The following is an 18,154-nucleotide window of genomic DNA, read 5'->3' as shown; positions in this document are numbered from 1 at the left end:
CACTGGATGGCAGAGTTAAGTCTTGAGTAAAGGTGTATTCCTTTTTAGTGAAAGGGAATGACCAACTTTGGGAATTGCAACAACAATTTACAAAAAACCTGGCACATCCCAAAAAGACATTTCCATATCTTTACAAATCCATTTTAATTTATTACAATGAATAAATGGGGGTGACTACACTTTTGCACCCTGCATATTGACCCTGCAGCAACAACGCAATGAGTCATGTATTACTGGAGCAATTTATACAGTGCAGTGAAATAAATACAAATAAACTTCTTCTGGACCTCAAAGTTGCACATACTAAATCACCCTTATGTAAGAAAGCATCTCCATTAAATAGATTTAGTGCTTATTGTATTGACCAATGACTAAAAGTCAAGAAAACCCTCACCACCATTGCAGAAATACATTATATACCCCTGATCCATAGGGGTATGCTTATTTGATCTCATCATGACCAGTGTAACTGGCTTCACACCTCTCAAATAGAAAAATGAAACAAATTTCAGTTACTATCCTGAAATTTCTTGCCAACTTAACATTCTGTACAAGAACCACCCAGGTCTGGATCTGAGCAAGTTACTGCATCGTGAGCACCTCATACTCCAGACACAGCTTAGATTCAAAAGGAGGAATGACCACCATAAGGTGGCAGAGCACAGCCACACCTTGTAACCAGACTACAAGAAAACCCTCTGCCCAAGTTAGAGGAAGCACAATGAGAGGAGAAGCTTGCCATGTTTTTAAAAGAACTTTCATTAGTTGTGCATGTGTCCATATGTTTTTCAGGGAAGAATACATTTTATTGGCATATTCATGTTGACAATAAACAAAATTTCAATTTTATAAAGAGTCATTCAGGTAGTAAGTGTTCCCGTATTTCAGACAATGAAAATATTGGAGTATGAACAGTTATTTCAGCATTTCTTTGAATTGGTCTATGGCAACATCATTTAGAAGCTGCAGTTGGCTTCACTAAAAATCATTGGTACATTCAGAAATCAGAATCTACATTATACTCGTGCTGTGGAAGACTGAGCAGGTTAATATGCACCTGAAGTAATAATCAAAGTTAAAAATCATTGAGGTATGTCTTATGGAGAACTAATTATTTGTATAGGAAGAGGGAGTGAGTTCACGTTGTTCAAAGATTTGGCACATAAATCATGTCCCTAGCCTACCAGCTGTGTCATTTGGTACCCATGATGAAATGCATCATACAGTCACTAACTCAAAATTCATTACATTACTTCTACCCTTCAGCTCAGCTTCTAGCTCAGTATCAAATCATATGTTTACAAAAGGTAGCCTTCAAAAAGCTCGAGATAAATATTTTGTCCAAAATAATGACTTCATTTAACTGAATTTATGTGTGAGCTTCTGAAACATCCGCATGACTAGTGTTCCAGCTGTTGTTATCAATTTCGCACAAATGAACAAAACAAGTGTGAGAGAAAGTTACCTGAATGCTGCCCTGCCAAGGGAAGAATAGTTTAAAAAGCACAGGGCAGGAAAGAAAAATTAAAATGTCTTCACTATTGTAATTGGTTTTTTTATTATTACATTCTGTGATTCACCATTTACTATCTGCAGCTTCAGTTTCCAGATGGTTCTGCTGCAGCAGGAAAAGTGTAAAATTAATTGACTATGGAATATTAACCTTTTTAAATACTACATTCCTTACATACAGACTGAAAGATCATTATTTCAATTTTCTTATAAGATTTAAATTAATACTTTCTAACCAAGGGCATATGCACAACATCCAGTAAGATGGCATACTTTGATGCTACAATGACTTTAAAAGGAGTATTTTATCCAGCTGTTTTCTGATGAGAGGCTTTGAGCCCTACATGCCCAGCTATCTCATCCAAGCCAATAAAGTCAACAGCTTGAGACCCCTTAGGTATTTTTTAATATGATGAATGGGCAAGGCCACAAAACCAGAGTTTTAGTTTAACTAGCAATCATTGTGGGATTTTGAAGTTAGTTGTGGAAGCTACCATGCCCCTCTCTCTACCAGAGTTTTCTGTTTATGTTCTCTCCTCCTAGACTGGAGAAACATTGCACATGTGACAACCTATCTTATTGAATTTATCTTTGTCCCGGGCGTGTTTATGGGTTGTCACTATATTAGTTAAGTTGTTTTTTAGCAGTTAAATAATCTATTATTCTGTTAAGTTTTCCAATAAAGTTACATCAATTCTCCTTTCTTTCATTTGTATTTTAACTGTAGTGTAAGAATAAAGCATGTTTCACTTAAAGTCGAGTAGCTTGACCAATTGAATCACATCTGAAATGCAACACCTTACATTTGCCTATAAATAAGTTAAATTAAGTTGGAGGCTATCTCCTTGATATATTTTCAGGGGGTTAGGTATGGTCCACAACGTTAGAAAAATAAATGAAATGAGAGATATTCAGTATTGGCGGTCACTATTTTCTAATTGATGTATGTCACATTCACACTTTGGGCAAATGATAAACAAGAGGCAACACAGTGTGTCTTAGCAGTGAGCCAGAGACCCGGGTTCAATTCCAGCCTCGGGTAAATGTCTATGTGGAGTTTGCACATTCTCCCCTTGTCAGTGTGGGTTTACTCCAGGTGTTCCCGTTTCCTCCCACGGTCCAAAAATGGGCAGGTTAAGATGGATTGGCCATGGGAAATGCAGGGTTACAAGGATGGTGGGGGGGGGGGGGGGGGGGGGGAGAAGTGAGTGACTCTGGGTGAGATGCTCTTCGGACAGGCAATAAATGATGCCCTTATCCTTTGAATTAATTAAAAAATTTAATTTAAAAATAAGTAACATTGCTACCCCACAAGAACTGCTCCAACAAGAAAGAACCCAACCATTACCAAAGGTATTCAATGTCTTTACCATCGCTAAACATCCAACCATCAAAATCCTGCATCTTATCATTGGTCAGAAGCTTAACGGGGCCAGACATTTCAATGTTATAGTTGTTAAAACAGGTCAAAGGCTAGGATTTCTGCAACAAGCAAATCACCTCCTGATAGCCCCAAGCCTGTACACCTCTTTGGAAAGTCAGGAAGTGAATTAGTCACTGCAGGATTCCTTGCATCTGACCCGATCTCGTAGCAACAGTATTTCCAATGATCCAATGCAGCTTCTGGTCAATGGCAACTCCCAGAACGTTGATGGTGGGGATTTCAATGATGGCAATGCCATTGAATGTCAGTTCTAAAATACATACGAGCTTGAGGGGACTTGAAAAGATGAATACTAAAAAATGTTTGCCCTTGATGTAGGGGCCAAAAACTTAAAAGTAAAGACCAAATGAAAAAAAATTTCTCTCTCAGAGATAGAGAGTGTGATAATCTCTTCCCAAACCCCAAACCCCACTCTACAAAAAGCAAGGAATATTTCCAGTGCACTAATAGAAGGCTAGATTCTTAACTAACAAAGGAGTCAAAGGGTTTATGGAGTACAGAGAAAAGTAACGTCGAGGCCACAATCAGATTAGCCATGACCTTATCAAATGGCAGAACAAGTCCGAGGGGCCGAATGGTCTACTTTTATTCGCATGTTTGCGTGTCATGGAATGGTTTGATTCAAGATTTTAATGATTTGGAAAGAAAGTGACAGGCTGTATAAATAAAAACCTCACTGCTTGTGGGAGCATTGAGGATAACAGGACATTATCTTAAAACCACAGCCAGGTTATTTCGGAGTTTGGAAACATTTCTTCATGCAAAGGATGGGGGTAGTTTGGAACTCTTTCTTTCAAAAAGCAGTAGTTAAACTAACAGTTTTAAATCTTCAGTGATTAGGTTTTCACTAGCAAAAAACAGAGGGAAATGGAGCCAAGGCAGATGGACTGAGTTAATATACACATCAGCTACACTCTGTAGATGCTTACGTTTTCCACATGGTGTCTCTGCTGTGCAGCTTTCAAACTACTGAGTTGAATAATGCTCCAGCCTATAGTTCAATGCTGCAAGTTGATCTCCCTTTTCCCCTTAAAGTTAATTACTTTTCATTTTTTATATGAGATCCTTACCTGATGATATCAGTGTGACCAAACAGGTCTGTACAACACAGAAGGAGCCCTCATTCTACAACTACAGAAACTTCCATAATTACATCAATTTAATTCCTGCAAGTTTATACTGACCAATTTATTATTAAACACAAAATAACAACAATCAACTTCACTTAAATGGCATTTCTTAATAATATTATTATCCCTGGGATGTTGCTGTGACCAGCAGTGGAAGTGGTTTCAGAAGCATTTGTATAATTAACTTCTGTTCATCCTGAGTAAAACTTAGAGTGACTATTCTTACCAGGCTGTTCATCTCCGAAGATTCAAGGCTGCCACACTGCTGAACGGTACCAAGTGCCTCCATGCCCTCTTCATCCCACATGTACGTCCCGGCAGAGCTACTGGAAGGAGAAAGCTCAAAGGAGGAACCCATTGCGTAGTTGGCATCTGGAGACATAAGATCATTATCTGATGCCGTGGCCTGGGAACTCGCCAAATCTTTACACTGGTCTACTCAAAAGACAAAAAGTGACAAAAATATAAGTTATTATAGCCATAATAGAAAAAAAAAACCATCTTTTCTAAAAAATATTATGGTACCAATCATATTTACATTTGCTTTCAATGGTATAGGAATTGGGAATCAGATATACATCCCAGATTGCACGTATTCTAATCAAGATACACCTTTACCACATGTAAAGACAAATATACAGCACTGAGGGCAGCCTTTTACTTTTATCAGATTAACGTGCACACAAAAACTAACTCTGTAACAAGTCTGAGTGGTTGGGACACAAGATGAAGCAAAATGGCTCTTTTCATTTATTTTTGTTAATGCTGATTTATTGAATATAGTAAGCAACAGATATCCATACTCTATAAGCATCTCTAGGAATGAAAGTTAATAAAGGTTAAGAAAAAAAAATCACATGATCATATAAATATTATTTATCATAACGTAATCAAATCAGACTGCAGTATCATGAGGTAGATCATAACGAATATCAAAATTAATAAATATCAGGTCTGTCCAAGTAAAATGTGGAGAACAGTATTCCTTCATGTGCACAATTATGGGTCCAAATTTTCATCTCTGAAGCACACCAGAGAACTGAGATTTCAAAATATTGTTCCTGCTGATATTCCCTAAGCTGTTGCAATTTATTCCCTGAAGCCAGTTACATGGCCTACTTTCTTTTCTGCACTTCGGGTTGGAACACATGTCTGAGAATTCTTCCAGTACAATAGCTCATTTCATGGTTTCAGACAAACCTTGCGGCCTTTGTGTTTCTCCTCCATTACAGTGGGAAGATGGAAGAAACTGGCATTTTTCAACGTATTTACTGTTTATAATGCTACCATATTAAATCAAGAGATTCAAAAGTTTCAAGCTTTAAAAAAAGCAGTCTGCGGTGCTTGAAATTAATTTGTTCAAGAATATACATAGCACATGCAAATTACCAAAGAATATCACATATTAAATGAAAGGGGAGACCATAGGCAATTTTCTGAGCAGGAAAAATCAAAACACCCTGGGCATGGACGAATAAAGAAAAATGGAATCTTCAGGTAAGATGATCACAAAAGGCTAAGGAGGTTGAAAGGGAGAAATGTTACACAGGACATTTAAAAACATGTAACCCATAAAAATCAATCTTATTCTCGCCAGTCACCTCAGGGAAACAAGGGAAGCTGATTGGGAAACCGTTACCATAGCAACAGTAATTTAAAAAGAGATGAACACGCTGACCACTCAAGCAAGTCATCAAAAGGCATCTTGAAACAAAAATGAAAAGAAACTATGAAAATAACACCTTCTATTTTTCTGTGCATCTTTTAATGCTGGTAAACCTCAGAAGTTGCATCCCAAGAGCATCATCAAATAAAATGAGACACAGCCATAAGGAGGTACTAGGGCAGAGAAGACCAAAAGCTTATTAAACAGTTAGTCTTTGCTTAAGTGAGAAAAGGGAGAGGGGTTTATGGAGGAAACATCGTGTAAAACAAAACGTAGCAACATGGATAATGGGAGGAAGTTCTTGTCCAATAAATCCACTGAAATTTAGATTAGATTCCCTACAGTGTGAAAACAGGCCCTTCGACCCAACCAGTCCACACCCACCCTCCGAAGAGTAACCCACCCAGACCCATTTCCCTTTGACTAATGCACCTAACGCTATACGCAATTTAGCATGGCCAATTCACCTGACCTGCACATCTTTGGACTGTAGGAGGAAACCAGAGCACTCAAAGGAAACCCACGCAGACACGGGGAGAAAATTATTTTCGGGAATGATCTTAACAGTAGTCAAAGTTCTATATTTTTTACACAAATGGATTTATGTTACATTATGACGTTGTACAGCAGGAAGGCATAGAATAGGAGGCAAACTTCTGAGATAGACTTAGGAATGGTTTATCTAGAATCTTATCTACAATAAAGTTATATCCTAAAGGCAAAAGTGCAAATACAATCGATCAATGCTGAGTCATCGCTGATTCTAATATGTAGAAAACTATTTACATTGTGGAACAAAAATCAAAAATTGCAGGTAACACCAAAGTTAAGCAAAGTTTCAAACATCAGAAATAGGCAAACTAAAATGAAAGGAATTGAAATGTATTAGAATGCGGACTGGTAAATAACAAAGAGCACATGACGTGGACAAATACTATCTAGATAGAAAAATAGACAGAAAATAAAAGTAAACAGTGAGGGGTAAAATTGGTACCTTGTGCATGATTCTGAGTGATAAGGAGAGATTTTAAAGAATTCAGAATTGTTTACTCTGAAGAGAAGGTGCAGAAGCCGTATTATACAATCTCAGAATTAAGATAAAAAAAGCTGAGGACTTGATTGTCAGCAAAATGGGCTGAGAAGTGGCAGATGGAGTTTAACTCAGATAAACGCGAGGTGCTGCATTTTGGGAAAGCAAATCTTAGCAGGACTTCTACACTTAATGGTAAGGTCCTAGGGAGTGTTGCTGAACAAAGAGACCTTGGAGTGCAGATTCATAGCTCCTTGAAAGTGGAGTCGCTGGTAGATAGGATAGTGAAGGAGGCGTTTAGTATGCTTTCGTTTATTGATCAGAGTATTGAGTACAGGAGTTGGGAGGTCATGTTGTGGCTGTACACGACACTGGTTATTGTATGCAATTCTGGTCTCCATCCTATTGGAAAAATGTTGTGAAACGAGTTCTGAAAAGAAGTACAAGGATGTTGCCAGTGTTGAAGGATTTGAGCTACACGGAGAGGCTGAACAGGCTGGGACTGTTTTCCTGAAGCGATGAAGGCTGAGGGGTGACTTTATAGAGGTTTATAAAATCATGAGGGGCATAGATAGGGTAAATAGACAAAGTCACTTCCCTGGGGTGGGGGAGTCCAGAACTAAAGAGCATAGGTTTAGGGTGAGAGGGAAAACATATAAAGAGATCCTAAGGGGCAACGTTTTCACACAGAGGGTGGTATGTGTATGGAATAAGCTGCCAGAGGGTGGTGGAGGCTGGTACAATTGCAACATTTAGGAGGCATTTGGATGGGTATATGAATAGGAAGGGTTTGGAGGGGTATTGGCCAGGTGATGGCAGGTGGGACTAAATTGGATTGGGATATCTGGTCGGCATGGACAGGTTGTACATCTCTGTGACTCTAAACACAATTGAGGTGCTGTGGCATCCTAAGGACAATGGTGCAAACATAGATATGTATGCACTCATGGAAGGTGATGGCCTTGTGGTATTATCACTAGACTATTAACACAGGAAATGCCCAGGAGACGTGGGTTAAATCCCACCATGGCAGCTGGTTGAATTCGAATTCAGTAAAAATCTGAAAATAAGAGTCTAATGAGGAACATGAAACCATTGTCAGAAAAAAACCATCTGGTTCCTTCATGCCCTTTCAGGAGGAAGCTGCCATGCCTGTCTGGCCTACACGTGACTCCAGATCCACAGCAATGCGGCTGTCTCTTAACTGTTCTCTGGGCAATAAAAGCTGGCCTGGCCAGTGACACCCACATCCCATGTATGAATAAAAAGTTCATACAAAATAATGCTAAAACTATCTAAATTGATAATTTAAGACCAAAACTGAAAATTTATCTTGATGGAGTAGAGACAGAACTTAAAATATATTTACACTGACGCTGAACTGCAGCATTAGGCATTCAATTTTGTTTATTTGCTCATGGGATGTGAATATCTTTGTTAAGCCATCATTTACTGTCCAATGCTAATTGCTGAAGATGGGGTTGGTGAGCTGCCTTCTTGAACCATTGTACTCTTTTGGGTGTCGATCCACCCACGGACCTGTTAGAGAAGGAGTCCCAGGCTTTTGACACATCACGATCAAGGAACAGTGATATAATTCCCAGTCAGAGGAGAGATTTAAAAGACTCTGGTCAGGTCGCATTTACATTATTGTGAGCAATTTTGAGCTCCTTACCTCAGGAAAAATGGATTGGCCCTTGAGCCAGAGGAGATTCACAAAAATGATCCCAGGAATGAAAAGCTTAACACATGAGGAACATTTGAAAACTCTGGGACAACATTGATGGAATTTAGAAGGATGAGGGGAGAATCTGGTTGAAACTTACAGAATACTGAACGACCTGGACAGAGTGGACATTGGGAAGATGTTTCCATTGGCTGGGGAGATGAGAAGCTGGGGGCACAGCCTTGGAGTAAAAACAAGACCTTTCAGAATGGAGATAAAGAGAAGCGCCGTCAACCACAGAGTGATGAATCTGTGGAATTCATTGTCACAGAAGGCTGTGGAGGCCAGGTCATTGAGTATTTTAAAACAGAGACACATAAGTTCTTGATTGCCAAGTGGATCAAAGGTTATGGGAAGAAAGCGGAAAAATAGGGTTGATAAACCTACCAGCCATGACCAATTGGTGGAGTAGACTCGATGGGCCGAATGGCCTAATTTTTGCACCTATGTCTTATGGTCTTTTGATTTGGAAGGGATCTTGCAGGTGGTGGTGGTGTTCTCATGTATCTGCTGCCTTGGTGCTTCTAGGTGGTAAAGGTCATGGATTTGAAACATGCTGTTGAAGCAACCTTGGTAAGTTACTGCAATGCATCTTTAAGATGGTACACACTGCTGACACTGTGCATTGGGGGTACAGCGATACCATCCAGCCATCAATCCAGGTAAGGTGAAGATGCATTTATAACCTCCAGCATCATACCATCTCCAGCTTGCTCTCTTTTCAGTTTTGAGTTAATACCCAGTTAACTGGAAAACTACAATAACCACAGCTTGGGGCAGCACATTGGCTCAATGGTTAGCACTGCTGCCCCACTGCACGAAAGACTGGGTTTGATTCCACCCTCAGGCAACTGTCTATGTGGAGTTTGCACATTCTCCCAGTGTCTGCGTGGGTTTTGTCGCACAGTCCAAAGATGTGCAGTTTAGGTGAATTGGCCATGCTACATTGCCCATAGAGTTAGGTGCATTAGTCAGGAGTAAATATGTGGAATGGGTCTGGGTGGGTTATACTTCAGAGGGTCAGTGTGAACTAGTTGGGCTGAAGGGCCTGTTTCCACACTGTAGGGAATCTAATTATATTTGAATGTTTGCTTGTTCTTACAAATAGCTATTTTATATTATACTGTATTGTACTGTGTTCTGACTTCCGTACAATTCAACTCACCAACACACGCAAAAACAAAAGCTATTCATAAGCCAGGGACTGCGTGTAAATGTAAACATAAATACAATCAGGTTTCTGAAGAGGTCCAAATTGCTGGGATTCAAGAGATGAGTTAAGGGTCTTCTAGCACAGTGGTAATGTCCCTATCTCTAAATCAAGAGGTTTGAGTACAAGCTCTACTTGTCCCAGATGTGTATTACATTTCAATATGTCTAAATAGGTCGATAAAATAAATACAAGGGATGAATTGCTCATACCAATTTCTCGGTGGCAATGTGCACAGTCATTTTTTTATTCAATTTATTAGAGAAGATTTGAAAGCGGAAGTCACTCAAAACTCTAATTAATAAACAAAACTGAACACCGCTATCGATTCTATTCACTGCAAATATTTTAGTTTCTAATACGAAATGGTACCTGAGCTAACAAGGATTGGTTGGGAGTAGTTAGTGAGCCTAACTGTGGATGAAAGCTGAATAAATGGCAGAAGACATGCTCATTAACACAAAATGCCTCAATGATCACATCATTACAATTCCTCAGTGATCACATCATCACAACTGTGCATGTTAATTTAACTCCCCATACACCTAGATTCACTAAGTCCTCCAGGACTTTTGAAGTAGTAAGGTTCATTACGTTTTGAACACAATGCTGACAAAAATGCAAAGAATAGAGGTGACAAAAATATTAAAGCAACAGCCATTTTTTCCTAAAATCCAGTTTTAACAGTTCAAGGTTATTGTTGGTAGTGCAGAGTCTAGCTGTTGAAGACTACTCTCATTTTAACCCTGTGGATGTTAATTCATTTTCACTGACATATTACTTTCTAGTGTTTATCAAAAACATAACTGCATTTCACTAATATTAAGTTGCATCAACATGAAATATACCATCACTGTATTTTATATTGAAATCTTACACACCAGACAAGCCGGTCTCTATCCAATCCGTGCCTGTATATGCAGCAAGTAGGGCTTCCTCTATTCCGGCTGAAGACATGGCCTCATTAGGATTATAAAGATCATCAGGAATTTCTGCAGAAATAGAGTTGTCACTGTCCACAATTTCAATAGACTCAGTACCTGAATTAGGTAAATGTTCACTTTTATCTTCATTTATATCACAACTGGAGTCAATTGAAATGGTCAGTTCTGGATTATCAGTACTTTTTCCAGACGCAGATTCAAGTTCTTCATTACTTCCAGGTACAGTGCTCTCATCTACAGTACTAACACTTAATACATTCTCAGCAGCATGTTCACTATTTACATTTTCATTATTTAAACTGCTTTCACCGACTGTTTGAGTCCCAGGGACTTCTTCTCTGGTCTCAGACATTGAATTTACATTACTTCCTGATCCTGAAGAGACTAGCCTACTACACTTCATCAACGAAGATCGTGTGAACTTGGAGGCAGAGGTAGAAGCATAAAATGGAGCTGTGGAGCAACTAGGAGGAAGCAAAGATTTTTTGAAGGCAGATGATGGTGCTTTTAGACATGGTCTACTGGAAGTACGTTTACAGAGTAATTCACTTGTGCTTGAGCTATTGGTACTCTTCGTATTGCCATAGCGAAGAACACTGGATTTCAACGGCAGACCCAATCTCGTTTGCTGTGTCAGACAAGATCTATCCACAGCCTTTGAAAAGGACAAAGATCTTGGTATTACATCAGTACCACAAGAGTTATTTTGTATGGAATAAGAAAAGCTCTGTGATCTTACAATGTTCTCATCTGACAAGTTCTTCAAACTCTCTGTAGATTGGCTAAGACTATCTTTTGAACTGCTTGATCCAGAGAAAGTCCCTTCTTGTTCAGACATCTTTGCAACTGTTGTTTTATGAAACTGGCCAACTGAATGGGACCGTGCAATTTGTGAGGATGTGAATGGCTTTCCCAACATTTTCCCACGATTTCCTTTCATGGAATTATTTAATCCGGCTACGAGGATTTTGCTTTTGTTTTCATAAGGTATAATCTGCTGTTGCTTTTGAGGCCTAGATGCTGTGGTAGTTTTACTCTTAAAGCCCAGGTTTGTGTGATCTTTAATAATAGGAGCCGTAGAATAAGAGTTTCTCTCCATTTTACCAAGTTCTTCATTTGTAAAAGTACAAGGGTAAGAACTAGCTGAGTCTTTTGCATCTTGTCCACTTGGTTTCGTTTTAACAGATCTTTTCCAATTGAAAGAAAAGCTGCCAACACAGCCAGCCCCATTTTGCTTGTCACCAACTTTTGAAGTGCTAGAAGCATTGGCACTGCGAACACAGGCTCCATTTGCTACAACCTGGGGAAGAGTCTCACTTAGTTTAGAAGTTCCACCACCAAACTTGGGCAATCTCGAAACAGAAGTAGATTTTCCCTGTGTTTTTCCTTCCATTAGCTGTCAAACACTTCCAGTTCCGAACGTAGCTGCAACCTGCAAAATACAAAAGAAACAATTTGTACAAATGTATATCAATTACATCAAACAAATCTCCCGCCTGCATTTTAAAACCCAGTACACCTATTCTAAACAAAGGATTAATAAAATTATTGTTCACTACCAGAATCACATCATCATTTTGTCTCCTGTGTGTCAAAAGCAAGTGACAAAAGCACATTTACTTAAATACTTGTTCATAGACATGAAAAGCATGACATTGATTATATAATTTCAGCATGACCCACCGTCTATTACCAGTAATTTAACCCTTATATTTTTGTTAAAGCATTAAGAATGCTGCCCAATGAACAATATAAATAATCTGCTATGTATATGTATGCCCAATGCCAATGAGAACTGAAAAATTATAAACTTCATCCTTGAATTGACTTAAGTAAGCTGCATCCTATAGCTTACTTACAGGATCCATGTTATTTGAGCTAACGTCAAAGTGTTTAAGTATGGTTTTGAACAATAAACAAAGTTTTAAAAATTGGTTGGTTTTACATGAAGCAGGGAATAGTGAAATCACAAGACACAGTCTGTTACTATAGTCTACTTTCCGATAATATTGAGGTTTACTGGAGTGCAAAGACATACTGCCAAAAAGCATTAGTTGGCTTTATGATCCTGCACCACTACATAATCAGCGTCATTTCACAACAACAGGATTTCAATGAGACCTGTGCAGTTGCTTCAAAGAAACCGATCTATTGATTTTTTCTACACCTGACAAAGAATGTAATCAGATGTTCTAACTTTCATAATTCAGAAACATCAGCATCTTTTGGCTTGGTGGATTCAAATTTGGCTGAGTAGTAGGAAACAGAATAATGTCCAAGGATATTTTGCAGACTGGAGGCGAGTTTGTCGTGGAGTTCCCAAGGAGTCTGTATCAGGAGCCTCGTTTTTCCTGATAATAGATTTGTGATCTAGATCTTGGTACGCAGGAGACAAGTTCAATGTTTGCATTTGACACGAAACTTTCAAGAATTAAAAACTGTGGGGAAGACAGTGTAGAACTCCAAAAGTTCATGAAGTGGGAGCGTAGGTGGTAAAAGTGTTTCAATACAGAGAAGTGTGATTTGATGCATTTTGGCAGGAAGAACATTGAAAGACAATATAAAATAGGGGATACAATTCTAAAAAGGGGGGTGCAGGAGCACAGGAATACAGATTTATATACGCACTGATCATTGATGGGGACAGGAGAGGTGGAGAGAGCAGTGAGTAAAGCATACAGTATCCTCACCTTTATTAATAAGGGTATCCAGAACCTCAAGCTGAGCTACAAATCTTCTCAAAACTCGCTAACTAAATGATACAGCAAAATAAGATCTGCAATTTAGGTGAGGTGAATGGCCCTTGTCAATAACGTGAAAAAGAATATTTAACTCTCCTTTCAGGTGATCAAAGTCGTTGACAAAGGGCTGCCCAAACCTTATGCAGAATTAACTGGTGCCATCGTGTTCCCCCCTGCTCCACAGCTATGTAATAACATCTCTGATCAAGCTGACTAGAAAATATACAAAGTAAAGAAATCATCCAGGCTGTGGTGAGCCTTTTGGGTCCTGACTGATTTTTGGCTGAGGAACTTGCAGAGTCACCTTGCAGGGTATTAACATTTATCCACACAAATTGAGTGTCTCACATTGGGAGACAGATTGTTGGAGCTCTGATGCGTGGAATGCACTGGTCATCAAGCCCTGGCACTCCATCAGCCATACCACAATTATAAACCTTTTATTACCAAAACAGTTCTTGAAGAAGGGCTTATGCCCGAAACGTCGATTCTCCTGCTCCTCGGATGCTGCCTGGCCTGCTGTGTTTTTCCAGCACCACATTTTTCAACCTTCCTCCTCAGATGTATCATAACTCAAGCCTCCCTCTCTCATTTTCTGTTAAATGCAAATTGCAATGTCATTAAACCCCAGCCCACCATCTCTTATGGATTGAAGAATGCCAAGCAGTTTGTTGTTGAAGGACATTAATTACCTTACTCAAAGATTTAATTAGTTATTTTCCCCATTCCCCATCCTGATCTTTATTTGCTGAATATTTATCCACCTTGCTTTTGATATGGATCAGAGCCAATCAGAAAACAGTATCTATACCGGATAAAGACTCCATAATGCTTGGGAAATAAATGGGAGATTATTTCACATAATTTGCTTTAGAAATATGTTCAATCCATGGCTATGATTCTGTTAACTTTCCTTCTGTAAAGAAGGAGATAATTGCCCTGTGCTGTCACAAATAATGACGCTTATCAAACCAATTCCTTCGTACAGGACAGAGAAAGCAGGGAAGTTACTGTTCTTGTAGTGCTGTACAAACCATCTGACACTGAATGGAGAACAAAACCAACAAACAACAAGAGTATCAAATTCTACAATTTAACATTGAGTATTCTTCCTGAGGGAAGGCAGCATAGTGGTTATCGTACTAATTTAGTGATCCAGTGAGCTGGACAAATAATCCAGAGAAGCCACGTTAAATCTTACAATGGCAGCTAAGCCTTTCAAATTCTGTTAATTAAATCTGGAACAAAAAGCTGATATAAGCAGTGGTGACCATGAAACTACCAGACTGTCATAGTAGTTTTTCCAAGGAACACAATCCATAACGTATAATGGTTTTTAGCCTCAACTAATAGAAGCAAGGTAACTTACAACACAATTCCTTAGATTTTGTATGACTGGTATTTTCCCAAAGCACAAGTTTAACAGTCTGGAATGGCAGATGTCCGCAGTAGCTGCTAGATTATTCTGCAAATGCCATTAATTATTTATCATGGAAATTCTGAAGCAATCAACAGCACTCTAGACATTAACCATACCCATCTTCGGCAGCTGGTACACCAGTGTGTATGAGTGAAGACAGTCAGACTGTTAATGATAGTTAACTATATCAAATATGTTTGTTAATAAGCATCAAAGTAGACAACTCCTTCAGAAAGGTGGCACAAGCAGGATGGCCTCTTTTTGTCATTTAAATTTTAAAATTCTATCAAAAGGTTTTATCAGTATTAAATGCAACCTTACCGCCTGGCACCTGGCAGGATAACAAAAACAGAACTTGCTGGAAAAACTCAATAGGCCCTGCAGCATCTGTGGAGAGAAAGCAGAGTTAACATTTCGGGTCCAATGACCCTTCTTCAGAACTTGCCATAGACAGCAGAGAAAGGCATGTGCTGAGTGATGCTTAATGTCAGTGAATAGTTGAAAATTATTACTGCATTGAAAAGTCTCAATTTCATATAAATGATTGGTGGATTTCCAATAATTCATTATGTTGCCCTAAAACCAAAACAGACAAATAATGTAGCAGCGACTGCAAACATCTGCCAGTCCAGACTATTAAACAGCTCAAATGCTAAATAGATTATTGTACCTGGAACTGCTGCGTTTTTACATTAATGGCATCTTCATCATGTCATTGTATTCCACTGCTGTCCCCGAATGTACAGACAAAAGGCTATTTGTTAAAATTCACATAGCATGTACATTACCCGTACTACCAGCATTTATTGTTCATTGCCAATTGTTAACTGAAAAGGTGGTGCAGCTGCATGGACCACCTATAATCTAATAATCTAATTCTTTGCTATATGTCACAGCCCTTCCCTGGACACTAACTAATGCAAAGTCGATAAGCCTGCCATATTTCAGACTGTGGCAGTTCGGTTTGTGAGGTTATTGGAGATTATTGCACAGGAATTTTACATCTTTGCTGGGAAATACAGTGAACTCATGGTCGGGTTCCCTGTAATGTGGATGCAATGAAAACACCGCCATGACAGGATATTATACATAAAGATACAATCGTGCAAATTTAAGTTCTATTTTAGTAATCCATAACATTGAAGCAACACATTGTACAATACGAGACCCAATGAAACAACTGCATAATAGATCAAACATCCAGCGTTTTTAATATGTGAAGCATGTTCAACAGCATTTAAGCAACACAACATCAAACTGAACGTCATGATTCTTGATTGTAATTTGTGACTACCAAACCCTTCCCAATCTTACCAGCCTAGAACCAGCAAAAACAGTGAACTTGGCAAACAATAGTTGCAATGCCTCCAAGTAACTCGTGCTGTCAACAAAATCCAGCTCCTGAGCTAGGTCAAAATGCCCCAAAGAGAGCAGCGCTCCTCGATTCACCTTACAATGTTTGTGAAATAAAGACCATAAGTACTCTCCCCAGACATCACAATTCAGGCAGATTACATATATCGCCAAAAGGCACCAAAAAACAAGGAGTATAAACATGTGTACATTAGCATTTACACAAAAACAGAACTAGAACAGAAATTAAAAGGACTCAGAAAAACTAATTGCCATAAGCTGAGCTGCTGTTTTGTACTTCAACAGCAGTAATTCAAACTCATGACTTGCCTCTAGTTATATTCTATTATTCTGCTTAAGTATTGATAACCTTAATGCTAGACAGGTTAAATATTTGAAAAAAAATGCTGAATCCCAAAGTTAACCACAGGATTCAAAACCTAAATCGATTATTTTCCAACTGAAAAGCTTTGGGATTTGACCAAACCTCAGGACACAGGAGTATTAAAAAAAAGGATGAGGCCATTTGGTCCATCCATCCAGCCTGCTATGCCAATTAATACAATCATGTTTGGCTAACTTGATTGTGGTTGTAGCTTTATCTTGCTAGCTTCTCATAACCCTTGTCAATCAAAAATGTGTCCAGCCATCTTGATTATATTTAAATTTGGATTTTAGTAATCCAGATTTGGAGATGCTGGTGTTGGACTGGGGTGTACAAAGTTAAAAATCACACAACACCAGGTTATAGTCCAACAGGTTTAATTGGAAGCACACTAGCTTTCGAGTGCCGCTCCTTCATCAGGTGATAGTGGAGGACACAATTCTAAGGCACAGAATTTATAGCAAAACTTCTGCTCCACCCTCAAAATGGACCCATTGGTTATGGCAGCAGACACGGAGTTCATCAGACGAATGAGACTCTGGGAATTCTTTCAAGGTGCCGGCAGTGATCCCACTGAGCCCACTGACGATCTGGAACAGTCATCACAGGGATCTGTAGACAAGCGACCAAAGAAGGTGTCAACATGGACCCCACCGGAGGGCCGCTGCCCTGAGCTTGACATGTATGCTCAAACTGTCAGGAAATATATAAATGCCAGATTCATCAGCCATACCCACAAGGTAGAGCAAAACATCACCCGTTCACAACGCAATGCCATCCAGGCTCTCAAAACCAATCACAACATTGTCATCAAACCAGCAGATAAAGGAGGAGCCATTGTCATTCAGAATAGAACAGATTACTGCAAGGAAGTGTACCGACAACTGAACAACCAGGAACACTACAGACAACTACCAGCTGATCCGACCAAAGAACACACACATGAATTAAACACATTGATCAGGACTTTGGATCCAGTCCTTCAGAGTTCCCTAGGTGCCCTCATCCCACGTACTTCTCGTGTAGGCGACTTCTACTGCCTTCCAAAGGTACACAAAGCCAGCACACCGGGACGTCCCATCATATCAGGCAATGGGACCCTGTGTGAGAATCTCTCCAGCTATGTTGAAGGCATCTTGAAACCTATTGTACAGAGGATCCCCAGCTTCTGTCATGAGTTTCTTACAGAAACTCAGCACCCACAGACCCGTCGAACCGGGAACATTCCTCGTCACAATGAATGTTTCAGCATTCTATACCAGGCTCAGTATTCAACACCAACAACTGCCAATCTCCAAACACCATCCTACAATACATCTGCTTTATCCTCGATCACAACGTCTTCACCTTTGGCAACCAGTTCTTCATCCAGACACACGGAACAGCCATGGGGACCAAATTTGCACCCCAATATGCCAACATTTCTATGCACAGATTCGAACAAGATTTCTTCTCCATGCAGGATCTCCAACCAACATTGTACACCAGGTACATTGACAACATTTTCTTCCTCTGGACCCATGACGAGGAGTCACTGATAAAACTATACAGTGACGTCAACAAGTTTCATCCCACCATCAAACTCACCATGGA

General features: G+C 39.3%; 1 protein-coding gene across 2 annotated transcripts in view; it reads right to left on the bottom strand.

Annotated features, from left to right (window-relative positions):
* Positions 1-18,154, bottom strand: part of LOC132834988 (serine-rich coiled-coil domain-containing protein 2-like) — a 636,764-nt gene that overhangs the window by 554,783 nt on the left and 63,827 nt on the right. For both annotated transcript variants that reach the window (XM_060854168.1, XM_060854169.1), the window contains exons 3-4: positions 10,600-12,094; positions 4,313-4,521 (exon numbers count right to left, since the gene is read on the bottom strand). In XM_060854168.1, the coding sequence (XP_060710151.1) occupies positions 4,313-4,521; positions 10,600-12,055 (1,665 nt within the window). In that variant the 5' untranslated portion in view covers positions 12,056-12,094. The remainder of the gene's footprint in view (positions 1-4,312; positions 4,522-10,599; positions 12,095-18,154) is intronic.

This window comes from Hemiscyllium ocellatum, chromosome 43 (genome assembly GCF_020745735.1).
Source record: "Hemiscyllium ocellatum isolate sHemOce1 chromosome 43, sHemOce1.pat.X.cur, whole genome shotgun sequence".
Classification (NCBI taxonomy): domain Eukaryota; kingdom Metazoa; phylum Chordata; class Chondrichthyes; order Orectolobiformes; family Hemiscylliidae; genus Hemiscyllium; species Hemiscyllium ocellatum.
The sequence above is the reverse complement of the archived record's forward strand: the minus strand, read 5'-3'. Positions and strand labels throughout refer to the sequence as shown.